The 22,393-nt window shown below is 38.5% G+C and overlaps 1 protein-coding gene across 2 annotated transcripts in view; it reads left to right on the top strand.

The window, feature by feature from the left end:
• The window catches only part of LOC132114045 (neuroligin-3-like), a 206,469-nt gene that overhangs the window by 178,237 nt on the left and 5,839 nt on the right, over nt 1-22,393 (top strand). For both annotated transcript variants that reach the window (XM_059522172.1, XM_059522171.1), the window contains one exon: nt 367-1,156. In XM_059522172.1, the coding sequence (XP_059378155.1) occupies nt 367-1,156 (790 nt within the window). The remainder of the gene's footprint in view (nt 1-366; nt 1,157-22,393) is intronic.

Raw genomic sequence — 22,393 nt, 5'->3', positions numbered from 1 at the left:
TGTTTTACAGAGACTATGAATTCGGGCATAATTATACAATTTACTCACACTTGATGATATGGAAATAGTCATATCCGAATACACACTAAGCGATTAGCTTCCTTAGCAAAAGCTAACATAATAAATGCAAAGGAAGAGAAGTGATTAATTTGGCCATCTACATCTTTTTTTCATATTATGTGATACATTAAGAAATTAATGTTCATATTTTCATGATAATACTACATCACAGTAAATCAGGCACTGAATAGAACCATTCCTTTAATTAAACTATGCTGAACTCATTAAACTCCAAGTCCTGCTTCATATTCATTTATTCCTGATGTGAAGCACTGTTTAAAATGCTTTTTTCTCCTCTTGCTGCAGGACTATTTCATCGTGCCATAATCCAGAGTGGCTCAGCATTGTCTAGCTGGGCTGTCAACTACCAGCCGGTTAAGTACACAAGGCTGCTGGCAGAGAAAGTGGGCTGTAATGTGCTGGACACACTAGACATGGTAGACTGCCTGAGAAAGAAGAGCGCTCGTGAGCTGGTGGAACAAGACATCCAGCCAGCGAGATACCACGTAGCCTTTGGCCCAGTCATTGACGGCGATGTCATTCCCGATGACCCTGAGATCCTGATGGAGCAGGGTGAGTTCCTCAACTATGACATCATGCTGGGTGTTAACCAGGGCGAGGGTCTGCGCTTTGTGGAGAACGTTGTGGACTCTGAAGATGGCGTCTCGGGCAATGATTTCGACTTCTCGGTCTCTGACTTTGTGGACAGTCTTTATGGTTACCCAGAGGGAAAGGATACACTACGAGAAACCATTAAGTTCATGTACACGGACTGGGCAGATAGAGACAACCCTGAGACACGCCGTAAGACTCTGGTGGCGCTTTTTACTGATCATCAGTGGGTGGAGCCCTCAGTGGTGACGGCAGATCTTCACGCCCGGTATGGGTCGCCCACGTACTTCTATGCCTTCTACCACCACTGCCAGAGCCTGATGAAGCCCGCTTGGTCAGATGCGGCTCACGGAGATGAGGTGCCCTACGTCTTTGGCATTCCTATGATTGGCCCAACCGACCTGTTCCCCTGCAACTTCTCCAAAAATGATGTCATGCTCAGTGCTGTTGTCATGACCTACTGGACAAACTTTGCCAAAACTGGGTAAGTGCCTGCCTTACAACATGTAAAGTCTGGGGCATGTGCCATTATGGGATTGTGTGATGCACGGTGGCAACTGCTTTTTAATTGACCAATCCAGGCTCTTTTCTCTCTACACAGTGGGAAATATATTAAAGTGTTCATAATATGCTCAATTACGAGATCATCATTCATCACTCTTCTAGAATACACTACATTTACATGATTTGGTTTCAGCTTCCGAAGCTTCATGGGCAGCTGTAAACAGTATTATATCTATGGTAACTATGCTATTGCACTATGGAAATAGTTCAATATTGTGTAATTGAAAGTCCATACTATGCAGAAAGTAATGCAAGACAAATAAGTAGCTCTACATTAACACTACTACTATTAACTAATATGGTAAAAGGATTGACTAAACAGTAAAAGGACTGAGGTTCCTTATTAGGTAATCAATAATTACTGAACACAATTATCCGCATTAGTAAGAAATCAGAATCAAAAATAGCTTTATTGCCAATTATGATTGCACATACAAGGAAATTATTCTGGTGACGGAAGCTTCCAGCAAACAGAGACAACACCAACAATGCACAAATAATATGAAATAAAGATATGTGAATAAAATACACATATTTTTAAATATATAATTAAACAAAAATAGACAAAATTTGTATGTACAGTTGTGGTACATATATATGGAATTAAGAATTTTTACATTTTAAATGTCATATAAAATGCTTATGACTAGTTATCTACTTAAAAATAACTGAGAATTGGATGTTTAAAAACAAAATATGTATGATTTTAATGATAAAATGTGGCCCTCTCTGTGAAATCCAGGCTAGAGTCTCAAAATCTAATTATGAGATAACAAGCATCAAAGTATGATTTCAACTATTAATTTCACTATGATTTCAATCTTTGACATGGCCTTAGTCAATATTAATGATATAAAGGTTATATTTTCACAGAATGGTCTACATCTTTATGAAGAATTTATTTATGTAGAAAACTGAATATATATATATTTATATAAAGACTTTCGCTGGGTATTCACAGGCAGGGTCACAAATATCCAAAAACCACTTGCACATTGTTATATATTTCATGCAGTTGTGCACTTACGTTATCCCAAAAGTTCTTAAGGATTTGTAAGTCCAGAGAAATTTAAATTTTAAATAATGGCTCGTCCCAGTTCAATGTCGCCTATCAATGATGTAATATTCCGCTTGTAGAAACTATGACAACACACATGGACAAAAATGCTGCTGCAGTTAAACTACCATTATGGCATTTGTAAATAAAATGAAAATGAAAAGTGTTGACTGCAGCATTAAATTCAGATTTGCTCAATGTTGCACAACAAATCTTTTTCCGCATTTTACAGTGTTGTGCGTTATAAGTCAAGTCATGTCAAGTCACCTTTATTTATATAGCGCTTTAAACAAAATACATTGTGTCAAAGCAACTGAACAACATTCATTAGGAAAACAGTGTGTCAATAATGCAAAATGATAGTTAAAGGCAGTTCATCATTGAATTCAGTGAAGTCATCTCTGTTCAGTTTAAATAGTCTCTGTGCATTTAAGTCAACGATATCGCTGTAGATGAAGTGACCCCAACCAAGCAAGCCAGAGGCGACAGCGGCAAGGAACTGAAACTCCATCGGTGACAGAATGGAGAAAAAAACCTTGGGAGAAACCAGGCTCAGTTGGGGGGCCAGTTCTCCTCTGACCAGACGAAACCAGTAGTTCAATTCCAGGCTGCAGCAAAGTCAGATTGTGCAGAAGATACATCTGTTTCCTGGGGTCTTGTCCTGGTGCTCCTCTGACACAAGGTCTTAACAGGGGATCTGTATCTGGGGCTCTAGTTGTCCTGGTCTCCGCTGTCTTTCAGGGATGTACAGGTCCTTTCTAGGTGCTGATCCAGCATCTGGTCTGGATACGTACTGGATCCGGGTGACTGCAGTGACCCTCTGATCTGGATACAAACTGGATCTGGTGGCTACGGTGACCTCGGAATAAGAGAGAAACCGACAAATATTAGCGTAGATGCCATTCTTCTAATGATGTAGCAAGTACATCGGGTGTTATGGGAAGTGTTCCCGGTTCCGGTTTACCTAATTAATGCAGCCTAAAGATTTTGGATTTGGATATTAAAAGCATATTAGTATGTTATGTGTAAACCAGATTAAAGAGATGGGTCTTTAATCTAGATTTAATCTACAAGAGTGTGTCTGCCTCCCGAACAATGTTAGGTAGGTTATTCAAGAGTTTAGGCGCCAAATAGGAAAAGGAAAATAGGAAAAAAGGAAATAGGAAAAATGAGTTTTGAGAACGTAGCGGACATAGAGGATTATAATGTAAAAGGAGCTCATTCAAATACTGAGGTGCTAAACCATTCAGGGCTTTATAAGAAATAAGCAATATTTTAAAATCTATACGATAGCCTCATTTCCACTGTCGGGCCAGTGCGAGCCAGGGCTTAAAACGGGCCGGGCGGCTGAATAGTGCAGGGTTTCCACAGTCAGGGCCTGAAGCTCGGCTGCGTGTCACTAAAACACGCCCTTTACACACCTCTCAGGAACAACGTCACGCAACCCCATCATTTCACCAACAAAGAGAAGTTATCAGAAAACTAAGAAATAAATCACTGGAACATGTGCGATCACACACGAACAAGATAAAACTACAGTTTGTTTGCATGCTTTGTTAAATATAAAAATTCAAAAGCATCGATGTTTTACTATAAAATAAGTGATATATTGACCATGAATTAATTTAACAGGACTCAAAATTAATCACACAGAAATACACTTATTTCTATTTTATTTATTTATTTTTAACATTTATGAAAATAGCCTGCTTAGTCAGTCGTGTCTGTTTCTGTTTATTTGTAGTCACAGCAGCCTGTATGTCACATTTAGAATGAATTACAATATCTCTTTTTTTATAAAAGCTCCCAAACAAAAAATATTATATTTTTATGATAGGCAACGTGTAGCTAAACTCTCGAGATGAGATTTAAGACAGATAATATAGGTTACTAAATAAATACACAATTGTGATAGAGAATAAGAAGCTGATGTCTGATTTCTTCAAGTGGCCATATTTACCATGTTTACTATGGTAATTTTAATGTTTAGCGTGCATAGTCTTTTACATCAATTATAATATTTCTGCCTTTTATGGTGATTATAATCCACATCGGATCGGATCGCGTTATTTCAAACACTCGCTGCTGACTGAAAGTGAGTTTTGAGCAACTTATTTAAAAAAAAAAGTTTTAATGCTGGTGTTATAGCTGTTAGCTTTCCGAAATGAACCGCAGCGCAGACGCTCTCTATTTTTATAAAAGCTCCCAAACAAAAATCATTATAATATTTTGATGACATATGCTACACGGAGCTAAACTCTCGAGACGAGACTTATGACAGATAAAATATGTTACTAAATAAATACTTAATTGTGATAGAGAATAAGAAGTTGACGCCTGATTTCTTCAAGCGGTCATATTTACCATGTTTACTATGCTAACGTTAATGTTTAGCTTGCACAGTCTTTTACATTGCTTATAAATATTTATAAATATTTCTGCCTTGTTTAATGATTATAATCCACATAGGAACAAGTTATTTAAAACACTAGCTGCTGAGTAAGAGTGATTTTTGGACTCAACTTATTTTAAAAAGTCTTTAATACTGGTGTTAAAGCTGTTATCTCTCTGAAATGATCTGCAGCGCTGAGCTCTCCAGATGCTGAGAAACTTTTCGTCGGGCCAAAAAACCCTGGCCGTTGGCCCCGAGGAAGCCCCAACGAGGCACGATCAAGCCCCGGAAGTGACAGTGGAAACGCGACTGGCCCTGGCACGCATTAGCACGCCCGGTTTAAGCTCGACAGTGGAAACACGGCTGATGTTTGATAGGGAGCCAGTGCAGTGTTGACAGGACCGGGCTAATATGGTCATACTTCCTGGTTCTAGTAAGAACTCATGCTGCTGCATTTTGGACTAGCTGTAGTTTGTTTACTAAGCATGCAGAACAACCATCCAATAAAGCATTACAATAATCTAACCTTGAGGTCATAAATGCATGGATTAACATTTCTGCATTTGATATTGAGAGCATAGGCCGTAATTTAGATATATTTTTGAGATGGAAAAATGCAGTTTTACAAAGTGCTAGAAACGGGGCTTTCTAAGGAAAGATTGCGATCAAATAGTACACCTAGGTTCCTAACTGATGACGAAGAATTGACAGAGCAACCATCAAGTCTTAGACAGTGTTCTAGGTTATTACATGCAGAGTCCTATAATTAACACCTCTGTTTTTTTCAGAATTTAGCAGTAAGAAATTACTCATCATCCAGTTTTTTATATTGACTATGCATTCCATTAGTTTGTCTAATTGGTGTGTTTCACCGGGCCGCGAAGAAATATAGAGCTGAGTATCATCAGCATAACAGTGAAAGCTAACACCATGTTTCCTGATGATATCTCCCAAGGGTAACATATAAAGCGTGAAGAGTAGCGGCCCTAGTACTGAGCCTTGAGGTACTCCAAACTGCACTTGTGATCGATATGATACGTCTTCATTCACTGCTACGAACTGTTAGGAGTGGCAGGTCATATAAGTATGACGAATGGCGGTCATATAAGTATGATTTAAACCATGCTAATGCACTTCCATTAATGCCAACAAAGTGTTCAAGTCTATGCAAAAGAATGTTGTGTTCAATTGTGTCAAACGCAGCACTAAGATCCAATAAAACTAATAGAGAGATACACCCACGATCAGATGATAAGAGCAGATCATTTGTAACTGTAAGGAGAGCAGTCTCAGTACTATGATACGGTCTAAATCCTGACTGGAAATCCTCATATATACAATTTTTCTCTAAGAAGGAATATAATTGGGAGGATACCACCTTTTCTAGTATCTTGGACAGAAAAGGGAGATTCGAGATTGGTCTATAATTAATTAGTTCTTAATTAGGGGTCAAGTTGTGGTTGTTTTTAGGCTTAATCACAGCCAGTTTGAAGGTTTTGGGGACATATCCTAATGACAATGAGGAATTAATAATAGTCAGAAGAGGATCTATGACTTCTGGAAGCACCTCTTTTAGGAGCTTAGATGGTATAGGGTCTAACATACATGTTGTTGGTTTAGATGATTTAACAAGTTTATACAATTCTTCCTCTCCTATGGTAGAGAATGAGTGGAACTGTTCCTCAGGGGGTCTATAGTGCACTGTCTGATGCGATACTGTAGCTGATGGCTGAATGGTTACAATTTTATCTCTAATATTATCGATTTTAGAAGTAAAGTAGTTCATAAAGTCATTACTGCTTTGATGTTGGGAAATGTCAACACTTGTTGAGGCTTTATTTTTCGTTAATTTAGCCACTGTATTGAATAAATACCTGGGGTTATGTTTGTTTTCTTCTAAAAGAGAAGAAAAGTAATTGGATCAAGCAGTTTTAAATGCTTTTCTGTAGGATAGGTTATAACCAATCACACATGAGTCTGCTGAGTTTATGAACACAGCAGTCAATCAGAGGATGTATTCTCTTATCATAAACAACAAAGTAAAGATGTACGTATGATGATAGTAAGTGAACATGAATCGGACGTCTCTGTATGCTGAAAACGACATCTCCCATTGGTCCACTCTCCTTCATAGCATCATCATGCTTCGCCTTTGTCCCTGTTTTGAAAAGGTGACCTCTAGCTGTGAAAACTTACATTTGTCAACCTTGATGCATCCAGATTACTGGTAGGCTCTGCAGAGAACCCAGGTAACATGAGTAATTAGTGGTGCATTTTATTACAGGACAACTTCTGACATCCCAGACACATTTATAATGTGGTTAATAATTAACTGATAATCCTTTATAATTTGCTATAGTTATTTAAAGGTGCACTATGCAGGATTTCCTCAAAAAATATAAATCCCCCAAAAAAGTATAGACTCACACAAAACTAATTCCTCTCAATAGTTAAATGTAATCGATGAGAAGTATGTGGAGTTTATGTCTACAGAGACATTGTCCTCTGCCTGTATTTTTCTTTCTTCTATTATTCTTTCTTTTATTTATTTATTTATTTTTCAATTCTTCTGTTGCTGAGTTTGGGACATTTCTGCGCTGCAACCATTGATCAGTAGGTGGGTCATCTGTGTCTTGTATCAATGCAAACACAATTCGCTAATGTTGCTATTGCCTTATTGACTGAAAACTGTAAATTGACAAATTACTAGGCATCAGGATTACTTTTTCATGATGACACATAATTATTGTTTATAAGTGATCAAGACTGAGGATGGCTTAACTCACTCACAAATTACAGCCAGTCATTTAATTATAATCTGTTTATTAATCATAACTGTTAATTCACACACACACACACACACACACACACACACACACACACACACACACACACACACACACACACATAATGTAATTTATGAATGATAAACAAATGTATATATTTGCAATGCACATCATCATTCAGCTTCTCTGTCTCATGTGATGCTGCTGCTGGTTGGACTGTGTCTGTTCTGGTAACTGATGTCATGTCAAGGGCAGGGGTTGTGGCTTCTGGCAGTGTTGAGCCCGCCCATCAAGATTGCATGCTAAGTATGAATGTTTACAAACAGTAAATTATGTTTACAAACAGTTAACCAAAACCCTGCATAGTGTACCTTGATGAGTTTAATCTCATGAAGTGATTACCTAATATGGAACCATCTCATTCCTAAATTCACTATTACTTATACTACTTAGTTAATTCTGTTTCTAGATTAGTTACCAGTAGTAGCTGAAGCTGAAGTAGCTTAAGGGTTGAATTACTCTTTTGTCCCGCATTACTTCCTGCACAGTTATCTATATACTGATGGACCATTATTCAAACATCTTATTATTTTCTGATTGAGAGATGAACTCCCTTTGGTGTGGAGTTAGTGTTGTGTAACTTTGCAGATCATTTACAGTACATGCACAGCCAGCTATATTATGCACAAAAGGAAAGGTCAACCCAAAAAAAAAAAAGAAGAAGAAGAAGCAAAATGGGGCCCCTTAATAGACAAACTTGTCATGGCCATTTAAATGAAACAAAAAAAAATGGCAGGAATTAAATGTCTAAATTTGGTGAGTTAAATAAATTTGCACCTCCTGCAGGTCATTTGCATTAAATGCTAAATTTTGTGACCATCTACCCATACTCATGTTGCTAAAACTCATTCGATTTTTCCTTTAATGTAGAACTAAATGTTGAAGCTGCTCTTTTACATACAGTGAGAAAACATGTCTGTGAATAGGTTTATTTGTAATTAAAATTCATAGAAATCAGATTATTCGCTGACAAGATTGCTGGTAGAGAACTGATACTATGAGGTAACAAGTGGGTACGATTATCAGACATTGCAGATAATACCAAAATATGACTGTATATTTATGTACCTCTAGTGTGCAACTGAAAGTACATGTATGGTAAGTATCACTTTTTTTGTCATCCGTGAGTAAAATATTTAGCAGGGTACTGATGTTTACAGTATACTGTATGAATTCGGCTTGAGACCACATGCAGAGAGAATTATCAGTGGAACTCATCGCATTTCTGCCCCTCAGTAATATCGATCAAAACCCCTCTCTTCAGTTGATCACTGCAGCCCCAGGTGACCGCATACTCCCCCTTCTCCTTCCTGCTCAATCCTGCCCTGAGCACAAAGCATTATAGATCTGTATGAGGAGTTCTTGTAATCAGCTTGAACAACACAAATCTAATTTGACAACTGCTCTTACTGAGAAAAAACTGATTGGTCATGCTGCTGCTTCTCCACTTTTACCAGTCACAATAAAAATGACACCCCTTGACATTTATAAATCATTCTTTAACTGTTAAGTGCACACTAGGTGTAGCCAAAAATAACATACACTGAGTGGAAATGCTAATGGCTGAGTACCGCAGGCTATATTTCTTAAACCGAATGCTCAAGTCAACATTCTGCAAGCATATCAGAAAATTTTTCGGGACAACATCTGTCCAGAAAATGTCAAATTAGCTCAAGGGCATGGGACATTTGTACGCGAAACACTGATTTTCCCCCAAAGGGTAATGATTTTCTCAGACTGCCAGATTTTCTCAATTTCTCAGCAAAAAAATTAAAATAAAAAATGAAACTGTTTGGTGAGTGGATTTTGATGCATTTCCTCTCAGGTCTGGATTGACATATAAGTAAATAGATTTCAATCGATCCTGCATTTTAAACAATCACAATATTGTTTCTTATTTATTCAGTATTCATATGAAACCTTTTATATGAGTCTGTCAAATTCAAATTCGGTCCATCTTATTATAAAATAACGTAAGCTTATTTCCACTTTCTAAAATGTCATGTCTTGCACATATATTTTGACGTAAAGACATAAAACCATCATCTATTTAGCTTTAAAAACACACTGCCCATAAAATAATCACTCACAGTAGCCTCAACCCCTTTCAGATATACTATCTTTACTATTATATAAAGATTATTTTTTACATGACAAACACTGTATCCTCTTGCAGTCATTCATCTAATGGCTTCCAGCTGAACTGGCATTACAGAATCCATTTTAAGCACTACTGATGTGCTGAGATTCTGATATTACTGCCCATAGAGTTGCTCCATTTATGTGGCTCTATTGTGAGGAGTGGATTATATAGGATATTGCTTAGCGGTCGGCTTGTACAGAGCAAAGGATTAGATGCCAGGATAATGAACCTCTCAATCACATAAAGTACACAAATCATCACTTCCATCTTAACCAGCAAACTCTGGTTTAGTTCTGATGCATGCTAGGGATACAGCCACTAATGTGCACTACAGCAGGGGTTTTCAAACTGTGGGTCGCGACCCACTTGTGGGTCACAGAATGGAACAAGGTGGGTCGCACAAAGTCACTTGGCTGCAGCTAAATTTGCGTTTCAATGACACACACACACACAGTTCAGTCTAGGGCTGCACGAAAGTGACGAGTGGGAACGGTGCGAGGCCGGTGGAGTGATTGGAATTGAGCGACACCTGCTCGACTCACCAGTCTCGAGAACCACGGAGGAGATCGGAAGGATACAAAAGAGGAGCGTCCGTCTCCCCGGCAACTCACTCCAGCCCACCGCCTCGAGCATCCTCCTTCGCCCTACTCGATGGCACTGCGGATTCACCTCAGTGCCGAGGGATCTTCGGCAGCGCGTCCCTCCTTCCTCCCAGGCTTCGGCACCAGTCTAACACATTAAAAACTTCTCAATCACGGGAAGGAGGAGGCGGGAACCGGGAACCCACTCGTCACAATGATATAGCCCACCAACATTAATAAGGACTGCAATATCCTTAGTGTGATTTTCGAATTGCAATTAAGTCCGCGTGCTTTGCGTGTTTTGAAGCGCGGGCGCGCACGAGTTGTAATAACAGTGAAGGTCTCAGAGCAATGTCATTAAAAGGTTCAATCGGTCCGCATTATTAAAAGAGAAAAACTTGCTCACTTCAATACACTATATTCCGCATGAGATTGCATACACCAGAAAACAAATGTTACGAAAACGGTTTCAGGTAGGCCATGTTCATTCATTTCTATCGTCCGTTTGAGCTCTGTGCACTTTTTTCGTTCGGGAAACGGTTTGTAAAAAGCATTTCACATGTACAGGGTGAGCAGTGCACAAACGCAGGGTTAATTGTAACACTACAAGATTTAAACATTTCCACATAACAAAATGCACAAAAAAATAATGCAATACTCCTTGACGTATCATCTCTTTTTAGAGAAAAATTTGCCAAAGTTCAGAAATCTTTTGAAGATATTGCTGAACATTAATTTAACCATTGCTAAAATAAATTTCTGCCTGAACTTAATGTCATCCAGTTTTTTTTTTTTTTGTTTATTTAAAACGAGACACATGTTTATTATTATTTTTTACCTATTTCACAATTATTTTAATCTCCAAACAGTTTTAGATAGTTCTGCTTTGCTTCTTATGCTTTTTCTAAAAAAAGTGTTGGATTGTGCTCCGTTCTCACCGACACACACGGAAGGATCGTGAATGCATTTTCTGCAACAAAACACAGCAGCGCAGATTACAGTTCACTGGAGTGAGCCTGTTTAACGTTTTTATGGACACTACATATTCTAAAGTCTGTAAACAAAAATTAAAACTTAAATATTAATAGTGATTTTTTTCAGGTGTAGGCCTACTCTAAAATAAAAAGTTTTTTTTTCTTAAATACTTCATTTCTGTCATCAAACTTTTAAGTAAGATTAGGCTTAAAGTAATATCAACCTTTTTTTTCCTCAAATATTGTGGTGGGTCATGAAATAGATTACACTTGTCTAGGTGGGTCGTGGAATGGAAAAGTTTGGGAACCACTGCACTACAGCATTTCGAGTGTGCTTACAGCTTCTCTATGTGATGACCTAGATAGCACTCCCTGGCATCTCTCTAAATTAAAAGCTTGTACCTGATTCCAAATAAATATGGGACCTGGAGTCAAATAGGTGAACATTATATTAAGCTTGTGCCACTTAATGTCAACAGCATGTATCATTCCCCAAAGTGAAATTCCTATTTCTGCTTTATGGTGCTTACAAGCTGTGTCAAGTATTTCTTACTCCTAACAGTTCTTTTTGAAGAAAAGTCTAAATGGACATTGTAAATGTCTTTGAGACAATTATTAAAAACCATTCATCTCTGAAATTAATGAAAGAATAATGGTAAAATGCTGCCAAGTGTAGTACTGTTAAATTGACTTCAAATCTCAAAGGGATTTTAGACAGGATTTTTTTTCAGCTTGTTATTAATAGTAGAAGTGTAATGCATTATCACCCTAATTAATTTATCAAGTGTTAACCAGATTTAGCCATTAGTCCTGCAGAAAAACAAATGCATACAAGAACCTTCTTCTCACTTGACAACATAAGTTATGAATATAACTATGGATCTGCGAGACTAAAGAAAGACCCTCACTACGGTCTTAATAGAATGATAACCTTTGTTCCTTCTTCTCTCGATACCTTATGTAAACAAAGTCATGCCTATGACTCATGTGAGGAAAATGGTTAATATTCAACCACCTCCAGTACCTAAATTGTAAACTGTGGCTTCAATACTCTTGGTGAAAATGCAGGGTTAGGCCAAGTAACACTCCCGTGCTGTCTGCCTTCCACCGCAAACAATCTCCACTAACAGAGAGAGCACAGAGCTCTCCAGAGACACAGAGAAAATCCATTTAGAGGGACATATTCCAAATCTGATTTCACAATAGGCCCATTCATTCATTGGCCCTTCAAGAAATGCTGAAATAGCCAAGGTATATCAAAGGTATGTACTGGCTGCTTTGCCTTGATCCAGTTGAAACTGTAAAAAAAGACAAGTGGCACATAACTGGGTCCACCTCAGTGTTCACACACCAGTTTGAAAAATAATTTCCACCTTAGAGAGTAATTGACCCGAATAGATGGGACTCTAGCATTGAGAGACAGACTCCACAGAGAACACACCCATAAGTGCAGAGCAGTCAGGTTTGGATGCCAAGTCTGTCCGTTTATCTGAGACAGAAATTCCACTCGAGTTGGCAGCTGCCATGGGCAGCCCTTTATCAGTTGAATCAGTTTGGGAACCATGGCCTTCCTGGCCAGCGTGGAGCCACCATCAGCACAGAGTAATGACCCATCCTCTGAATGACTTTAGGAATCAACAGAAAAGTGGGAAAAGCATACAACAATCCTGTTGGCCATTCTTGGGATTTTGAGAACACCTAAGCCAGAGCAGTCCTGCTGTACTATAAAGTACCATTCCTGAAGAAATCGACTTGGGCTTCCCCGTAAGGCGTAAAAATTTTACCAACTACTTTGGGTGTAAGCGCCACTCTCCAGGTAGAATCCCTGTCTTAGACAGGATATCGGCTGCCACAACTGGGATGTGAATTTTTCACAGAGATGCTAGCCCGGGCCATGCCCAAGTCAGTAGGTACTTAGTCACCTGGACACAGAACAGCGTAGCAACTTCATCCCACCCTGGTGAATTATATGATACACCACAGAGGTGCTGTCTGTTCTCACTAATACATGTTTGTGATGAATGAACTGTAGCAACCCCTTTAGAGCAAGATAAACTACCATTAGATCGAGCACATTTGTGTGTTCCAAAGACCAATGGAGCTCTAGGTACGTGCCCCTCAATGACCAGCCCTCCCAGACAGCTCTCCAGCCTGTCAGTGATGCATCTGTTGTAAACACTGCTCGTCTGCGAGGAAGAATTCAGAGTGGAACTCCTCTGAGGAGAAAGTCTCTGTTCCTCCAGGGGAGCAGAGCCTTCATGCAGAACTGTGTCAACAACAGTTTTACTCCTTTGTCTTTTTTGGATGGAGATGAAATTAATTTAACCAACACTGTATGCCGCACCACTTTCAACAGGCCCAGAAGCATCACCTCTGATAATGTTGCTATCAGCCAAAACAGCTTCTGTAATTTGTGCGCATTCACCAGTTTTCCTGACTGGAAATGTCTTAATGTTTTTCCCAGACTGCTGGCCCTCTGAGGTGAAACAAGCATTCATCGTCACAGAATAAAAATGGATCCCGAGAAAGTTCACTTGTTGTTGAGGCTGGAGACTGCTGTTCTTCCAGTTTACAGTGGAACCAAAGGATTAAATATGGGCCAGTTGTCTGTGTCCATTACTACTTGATTTTTGAGCTAAAGCCTGAGACCACTCGAGTACTACTTTTGGTGAATCATTTTAAATTTTGAGAATACTTGTAAGTATTGTTTGAAACTCATGAGGTCAAGAATGGGCCAATAACCACCCTTTTTTCAATTGCTGGGAGGCACCTTTGAAATTGCTCCTTTTTTCAACATACTTTGAACCTCGTCCACCAATACTGGCTCCTAAAGTGCATCCTTGACAGTAGGCATTTTGACCCCTGAAAAGAGAAACTGCAGTCGGTACCCATGAGTTACCATGGACAAACCCTTCGGGGAAGTGAGGTGGATTCTGACTGTTGACATGAAAGCTATGTTCTTGGAAACCAGCAGGGTCACCACATCATATCTTTATCAGGCAGGCCTTTGTGGCCTTTAAGGTGTTCTAAACCTTTGTTTAATGGCCGGGTAATTGTCGCAAACCCTTTGAACAGTTTCCCTCAATGTGATGGAACACTCAGGTCTGTCCAACATGTTTGGATGAAAGACATGATCAGGCATTACTGGAAATTGCATCAGTCTGCTCCTTATGGCAAATCTGAGCCAGCCATATCTGCCTGCGACATAAGACAGCTGATGACATAACCTCACATCACGTGTCTGTTGTGAATGTGCTACCAAAGCCGAATCAATAAACATTTTGGAATCTTGATCTTCCACACAAATGTTTTTCTTTAAGGCCGCCAGGAAAATAGCTAAGGTGTGACCCATATGAGCCGCACGTCCAGCAGCATAAATAGTGAGAAATCAGGCAGTCAGCCTTAGCACACTCCTTGCCAGGGTAACATGGATTAGCCAAGACAGTGCCTGGTTATCGCCTGCTTGGGAAGAAGAGGTCATCTATGACCTCTTCTTCCCAAGGCACAGGTGAAGAAATGCTTTCCTGGCTGGGGGAAGAGATGATCAGGAAAAGAAATGATGAGCCTCAAATCTGTCCATTCTCTGAGATAAGCTCTAAACAGTTAGTCAGGATCTTAAGATTCTTAAGCTTTCTGTGCTTTCTACATATGTGCTTTCTGTTGGTGGAGCAGTGCTTGGTTTATCCACACACTTATGACATGCTGGTTTGAAATTGTAGTTGTACTGGCGGTCACGTAAATGTTTGCAAGCCCACTTATGATCATGACCACCTAAAGAGCATTCTCTCTTTCTACCATGCTCAGCCACCATGCTGTTAATCCAGTTCACATGACAGAGTTGTTCCTCCCTAGGCAGGACAGGGCCCAGGAGCAGTACTGCGTCTCTCTGCATTAGAAAACAGATGATTGGCTCTGGATCTTGTTTGACTTGCATGTCTCTGGCGGGCATGGCTGCTGCCAGGGAAAGCATGCTCTCACAATATTTTCAGATCTTTTTTGTATACATGCAGGGCCTCATGGCATTGCAGCAGTGGGACTTGACCCCACGCCTCCAAAGAGACTGTAGCCTAAATCCAGTGCCTTAGACCACTCTCATAAACTGCACTGCAAGGATTATTATCCATATCTTCTGTCAGGTGGGCAATCCAAGACATGAGGGGCACCTCGATGTCCATTACGGGAATCCATTGCAGATTAACAAAACCAGCAGCAGTGAGATGGCATGGTCGCAATTGCAACTGCAGTAAATTATAGATATCTGAAAGAGAAAATAATTCCAAAAATGTGTAACTTAGCATACTAGATAGCTACAAAACAATGCAATAATGCCATATAACCACCACAATTCACAGGGACACAAGGCACCTGCACTACTTAGGTGATGAATTGAACTATGGATAATCAATTTTAATTCTGTTTTCCTACCTGTACCTGGTCTCTGAGGCGAGAAAGGTAAGAGAATGAGCTGGAAGTTCATCACGCTTTTATAGTTTGGAAAGCTCCGCCTCCAGGGTCACAGGCGTGACTTTGTTTACATAAGGTCTTGAAAGAAGGCAGAACGAAGGTTAACATTCTATTAAGACCACAGTGATGGTCAGAGTGAGGTCAAAACCGATCTTGAATTGTTGGTGCATATCGCCTTTGTTCAGGCTACAAATGGACCATGAATGCTGCTGTGTGGATTTCTACAGAGATCGTAGTGCTAGCATTTGATGGACAGGAGCTGTTTCCTCTATATTCTTCTACTGTGTCATTCAGCCTCCAGTCAAACAGCCCATGCTGTGCTGAGCCAGACACATTGCTGAGCAGAATACTGTTGTCCTTTTCCTTTTGTCCTCCTATTTTCTCTGCCTCCCCCTTCAAGCTTTCTTGTAACAAAAATACAAACCAATCTCAGAAATGCTGAGGCCTGCTGGGATAAATTCAGATATTTCTGTTTGAGAAACCCATGTTTTTTAATGATGCTGTCCCTTGTGGATACATTGGCAAGTTCACTCAAAGAATAAAACATAATTAATCAATAATCAATAAGCCATGATTAATAAATAAGAGTTGGCTCCGGACGTGCCATGTTGACTGTAATCACTCAATGATTTGACATGCCTTGCATTTTGTGTTTTATTTATGCCTTTCTATCGACATTCCGTCTTATTGAAATTCTGTTGCCTGTACTTTATCTGAATGGCAAGCAGATGCTCATTTACTCGACTGTCTTGTCGTATCTGCCTTATGATTGTGAAAACAAAAATAATAATTTCAAAGCCGCATCTTAATGAGCGGTTTCCCTCACCGCTATACACCAATACGGAAACAGTCTCTTGAAATTCAGTTGACCCTGCACCCAAGGCTAAGCCTATCACTTTCTCTGTCTTTGAGCTAAATTGCTTCCTGCATCCGCTTGTTGTGTCATTCCGAGACTACAGCAGCGAGTGCAATCGAGAATAAAAAGGTATTGTGCTTATTTTGTTTAACCGTGTCACTGCCTTCTCAATTATGTCTAGCACTTGTTACTGTAGGAAATTTGTTGGCAATGTGCAGGTTTGCTTTGGAGAAAGTAAAGGAGGATCCTGCGTAGGATCTTGAGAGGCCCCGGACGCTCATGATGAAGAGGCTATGCAGCATGTCGAATGTTATTAGTTGAAGCATCTTCTGAGGAGAGCTGACAGATCAGTTCCATATAGGAGTCAGAACATATGTTGACCATCACTCACCTTACCCATCCGATCAATAGCAGTCATAATGAAGAGGGCACAGGGGCCAGTGTCCTGCAGCTACCTGTATTACTTCAAAATCATTGCCTTCTTTTTGGCTCACTGACGGAGAAACTCCCTGACAGTGATGTAGAGATGTTCTAATATATTTCAAGATCTTTTTTGTGCAATATGGTTCAGGATTTGTGCATAATTTTATTAACAAATTAAAGTTAAAAACTTTTGATTGCCCATGTAAAATCTAAATACCATCATCTATTCACATTCCTAACCCTAAGTATGAATAATAATAGTAGCCTTATCAAGCACCTCTAATTGCCTTTTATCTTGTTCTGCGAGGAACTGAGAAAGTATTGTGGCCAGCCATTGACTATCAGAACTTTTAACAACCGCACTTTAAACTTCCTGGGCTGACATGGGCTCTGTCATGCTGTTTTATGTTATATATTCTATCTGCTCACCTTGAGAACAGCAAACACAGATAAGAAAAACTCTAAATGTAACCCTGCATCTTTCAAAAGGGAAGCCAGTTGTGTGTGTACCTTGAAATGCACCGTAAAATGAAAAACCCTACAAAGCAGTGCACACTTCCTACTGTAGCCTATTTATAAATAATCCCTTGATAGAAAACTTTAAAATTAAAAGTGCATGCACTACCTTGAGTTAGAATCAGTACTATTCAGTTGAAGATGGAGTTTTCATGGAAATACGTGACCCTGACCAAAGTACGCTAAGACACTGAAGTGGAAACAGAAGCTTTTATGATGCCCCTTTGGATTTGGTGTTTCAGCATCCTCAGTCATCCAAGTGCTGCGAATCAGACTAATGAATAACCAATGCAGCCCAGTCAAATTAACTCTGACTAGTTTTCACCTTGTCATATTCATTAGATTTATTCTATTATGACTGCTATATGAAAAAAACTTTGTTTTTTACAATCATTTATCTTTTTCTTTCTTTCTTTCTTTCTTTCTTTCTTTCTTTCCTAATTTTTTTCTCTTACTTTATCTTTGTACTGTATGTCTGTAAAGGTAAGTTTTTCAAGTGGCTTTTTGCTCTGGCTTACTGGCTGAAGTCAATGGTCACATCCAAATTTTCTATGATATTTTAGACATATGTCCATCTGTGAAAATAATAATTTAAATGTTATTTATATTTATATATATATATATATTTTTTTTTTTTCTTTTTTTTTTTCATCAAGTGAAAATGGTAAGCACTGGTCACCAGCACACCTCTCATCAAAAAAAAAAATAAAAAACCATAACGGGCACAAAGGTTTAGTACTAAGCCGTTTAGAAGTACAAGCAATTAGCCTTAGCAAGCACCACTAATTAAAGGAATTAATTAGGAAGTCCAACCTAGTTTGAGAATCTCAGTGGTGGTGAAGTAGTTTCCTCTCAGGGACTGAGATCTGAACGAGTGGCACTGATAGAGGCTGAAGTACTGCTTCACTGTGCAAGCCAAAGTGGCCTTAACCATAGAAACATTTGAGCGGTTTAGGAGCCCGATTTGAGTACAGAACACCGACAGCTGATTCATGCCCTCCGTTTGCACATACACTTCTACAATTGTGAGTTAGTGGAATGAATTTGGCACCAGCTCAGTCACTGGGGAGGGTAAACACTTTTTATACATTATTGATATTGGTATGGTTACCTACTGTAATAAAGACATTGGACTTGCAGTTTTCTAATCCTTGAGAAGAAGTTTATTAAAGATATGTTATATATTATATAATAATATATTATTATTATTATTGATATAATTTGTATTATTATTATTATTATTATACCAGGTAGTTGTCAAGGCAATGTTTCTCATTTTCTTTTACTTTAACTTGATGTACTAAAACTATTATTATTAGTAGTAGTAGTATTATTATTATTAACAATAATTTAAATGAAAATGAAAATAAATTCTAAATATAAATAAACACTATAATAATATCTCAGTGATAATAAAATAGCATCGATTAAAATAAATAAGGCTAACAAATATGAAATGAAAGACAAAACGTGCAAGAATTCCGTAACATAACCAAAACATGAGCTCAGTATACACAGCCATTACTGCAGGAAAAATGAGACTTGGCCAACATTGAATGACTCAGACTGCCTTATATCAGAGCCCCTCCCCTAGAGGGAGCCTTCAAGGTTAACAGAAGGAAGCATAACACTGCAGTACACTGGCAAGGAGACAAAAAACCTTAGACAAGAGGCATTTTTAATGGATGTCAATGAAGAGGAGTTTTCAATACTCTAAATGAACTTTTGTGAGGAAACAACTCACAATCGACAGCCTGTTGACTAATCTTCAGTGTTTAGTATTCCTTCTTTTTTGGTGTTTGTCCCTAATGTTGAAAATCACATTTCTAAGCTGTCAAACTTATGTTTTTGACATGCAATTCCACCTTTATTTGAGAATGCAGGCATGTCCAAATCACAAATGGTGCTGTAAGGGTTACTTACTAAAAGACAATACTTTTAATACAAAAACTGTTCCACTAGTTATAATATTATTCATCTTCATTTACAACAACACATTAAATCTCGAGCTAAACCCTCACGTGTGAAACACCCACACGAAGCATGTCATCACTGCAGATCAACAGCCTCTGAAGACACATCTAAAACATCACCACTGACCTTCTAATCAGCAGTCAGTAGCATTGAAAACCTAGCCACAAACACAAATATGCTGTGTCATGCAAGTCGGTTGATTGACCATTAAGAGACCGTGTGGTGATATTGAGATTCTAGCGTTTCTTATTAAGTGAGAATGCCGCAGGTACACCGACTGCCACTCACACTCATATACGCTGCGCCGCTGCGGCTAAATTGATGTCCTGTTCTCTGGCATGTTGCAACGGTGCAGATCAATATGACCTTACCTCTGCTGCCTGCTTCTTTGAAACTTAATTACTGATATTCAGCTACAAAGTCATCATGGTCCGGCTGCCAATATTCATTGGGGATCATTACCAGCCTAATAAAACCGGCTATTTATCGGCTTCTGAGCTGACATTCAACCTATCTCCATTTGCTTCTCTGCTCTGCACAGACAAGGCAGAAAAACATGTGATTTGTCGTTAAACCAGCTCTCTTTTTACTATCCTTTTAGATGTACTTGATTTTCTGCATAGATGTCAGCACTGACAAGTGGCTCTCCAACTGTTGTAGATGACACGATTTTTTATATAAATTATATTTAAAAAAATAATAATATTGTTTTATGTTTTTTTTATGATCTATTTCTATAAAGCTTTGTGTATATGCAATGCATGATGTGAAGCTGCACTGACATGTCAATTGGTGCACACACCACAACTTAATACTGTGCGAGAGAAGCGATCAACAAAAAAAGCCAGAAATTATTCTGTTTACGCTAAGCATGTGATTGAGCATCAAAATGCTCAATTTCATGAGGACGTGCAAAACATTTCAAACATGATTTCAATAATATAACCAATTTGACAGACCATTCCTAGACAGAAATGCTTTTATCAAATTTTCAAGAAGAAATAAATATTAATGTGTTTGAATTGAATTTGCATAATAACACATACAATTACAGTGTCATCCTTTCTGAATGCTGTTATTATAGTCTTATATGCATTTTCTGATAGGACTTTTCCACAGATATGCAAAGGTGGTGCTTGGCTTAAAAAGAACCACTGGCAGACAGTATACATCACTTTTTCTTGTCACTTTTCATCCACTGTGAATTACAGAGGGTTAATTGGGATTGTCCCCACAATTTGGAATTTAATGACTTGTTCGAGAGAACGTTTTCTCCAACAATTCTGAGCATTTCTGATTAAATTATTCATTTATTTATTTCAACCAGTTACTAGTGGAGCTAAAAGACAACAAGTAGATGTGTGATTATTTATATGCCAAATGTATGGAAGCACATGGGTAGCGATATTCAATTTGGAATGTAATATGCAAAATGACAATGCAATATGTTAAATGACAATGCATTTCTGTATTTACATTTACATTTTCCAATACATTTGGGGCAAAATGAAAATGAAAATTAAATTACATAATTTTCATTTGGCATTTCATACACCAGTTTTAATATGTAAAATGAATACTAATTTTAACGCTTTATAAGTTGCAAAATTAAAATGAAAATGTATTACAGAAATGATTAGATATGTCTAACATGTTCAAGCAAAAACTGTGGCAAAATTATCATTTAAATACTATTTTTCTTAAATGCATTAACACTCACAGTCAAGACACTTCCGATTGCATTTTCATTCAATGTCCCGCAATGAATGTAGCAAAATTCAATGTGCACATTGAAAATGCATTCTGAGCCGATCACGTGTCCGCCCCCTCCCGCCATGTCAATCACTGCGTGAACAAGGCGGGGCTTGCTGAAGGTCAAGAGACTCAAATCTCAAGAAGAGGATTCAAGTGAGAGAACATGGACAAGACCTTTAGTCCGTGTACGTTTTGATCATTTCGGTTTATGGCTTCAATATTTCATTCGCACTTGTGGGTGGAGCTGAAACGCTGCTTTCATCTTATTGGTCGAATTGCTCCACCTTCAGCTCAGTCTTTCCATTCTTTCTGGCAGAATAAGAGTCAGTGCGAGTGAAGCACTGTAATGTCTGAAACTTCACTCACTGTTAATTAGCATAATATTTGAATCAGATGATGCTGGCCACATAATTCGTGCTGCTGCGACTTGCAAGAGACCCCGTTACATTATTTCTAGGTTATAGTATTGTATGAATATTGTCCCACTGATAAAAACAGTGCAAATAGTTCTGTCTCCTTGGATAACAGTGAAGTGGAAATAAATATAGTTAAATTTATGAAATAAAATTAAATAGGATTTTTTGGGAAGGTAAGTCTGGCCAGTTATACATCAACATGAGTCAGACGAGTCTGAAGATCTGAGCTGAATTTGGTGAAACATTAAAGTTCTAGTCTGTGTCAATTACTTTTATAATAAATAATAATAATAATGTTACCCGTATTTTTCGGTATAAGTTGCATCAGTCCAAAAATACGTCATGACGAGGAAAGAAACAAGAACCAAGAGAAAACATTACCATCTACAGCCGCGAGAGGGCGCTCTGGGGTAGGCTACAGGAGCACTGAGCAGCATAGAGCTAATTTTAATATTTTTATTTCAGAAATGTAACAATATTCCTTTTTCCAATTATTTATTAAAGTCACACACACATACATAGTGCCTTATGACTTAAAAGATGAGAGTGGTAAATGTTACAGACATGGAACTGTTCAGTCTATTATTGATTTTTATTTCCACTTCACTTTTATCCAAAGAGAGAGAACTATTTGCACTGTATTTATCAGTGGGACAATATTCATACAATACTACAACCTAGAAATAATTTGCAGGCCTCAGCAGTACGAATTATGTGCCCAGCTACACCTGATTCAAATATTATGCTAATTAACAGTGAG

The sequence above is a fragment of the Carassius carassius genome, chromosome 33 (genome assembly GCF_963082965.1).
Source record: "Carassius carassius chromosome 33, fCarCar2.1, whole genome shotgun sequence".
Taxonomy (NCBI): Eukaryota; Metazoa; Chordata; class Actinopteri; order Cypriniformes; family Cyprinidae; genus Carassius; species Carassius carassius.
The sequence above is the reverse complement of the archived record's forward strand: the minus strand, read 5'-3'. Positions and strand labels throughout refer to the sequence as shown.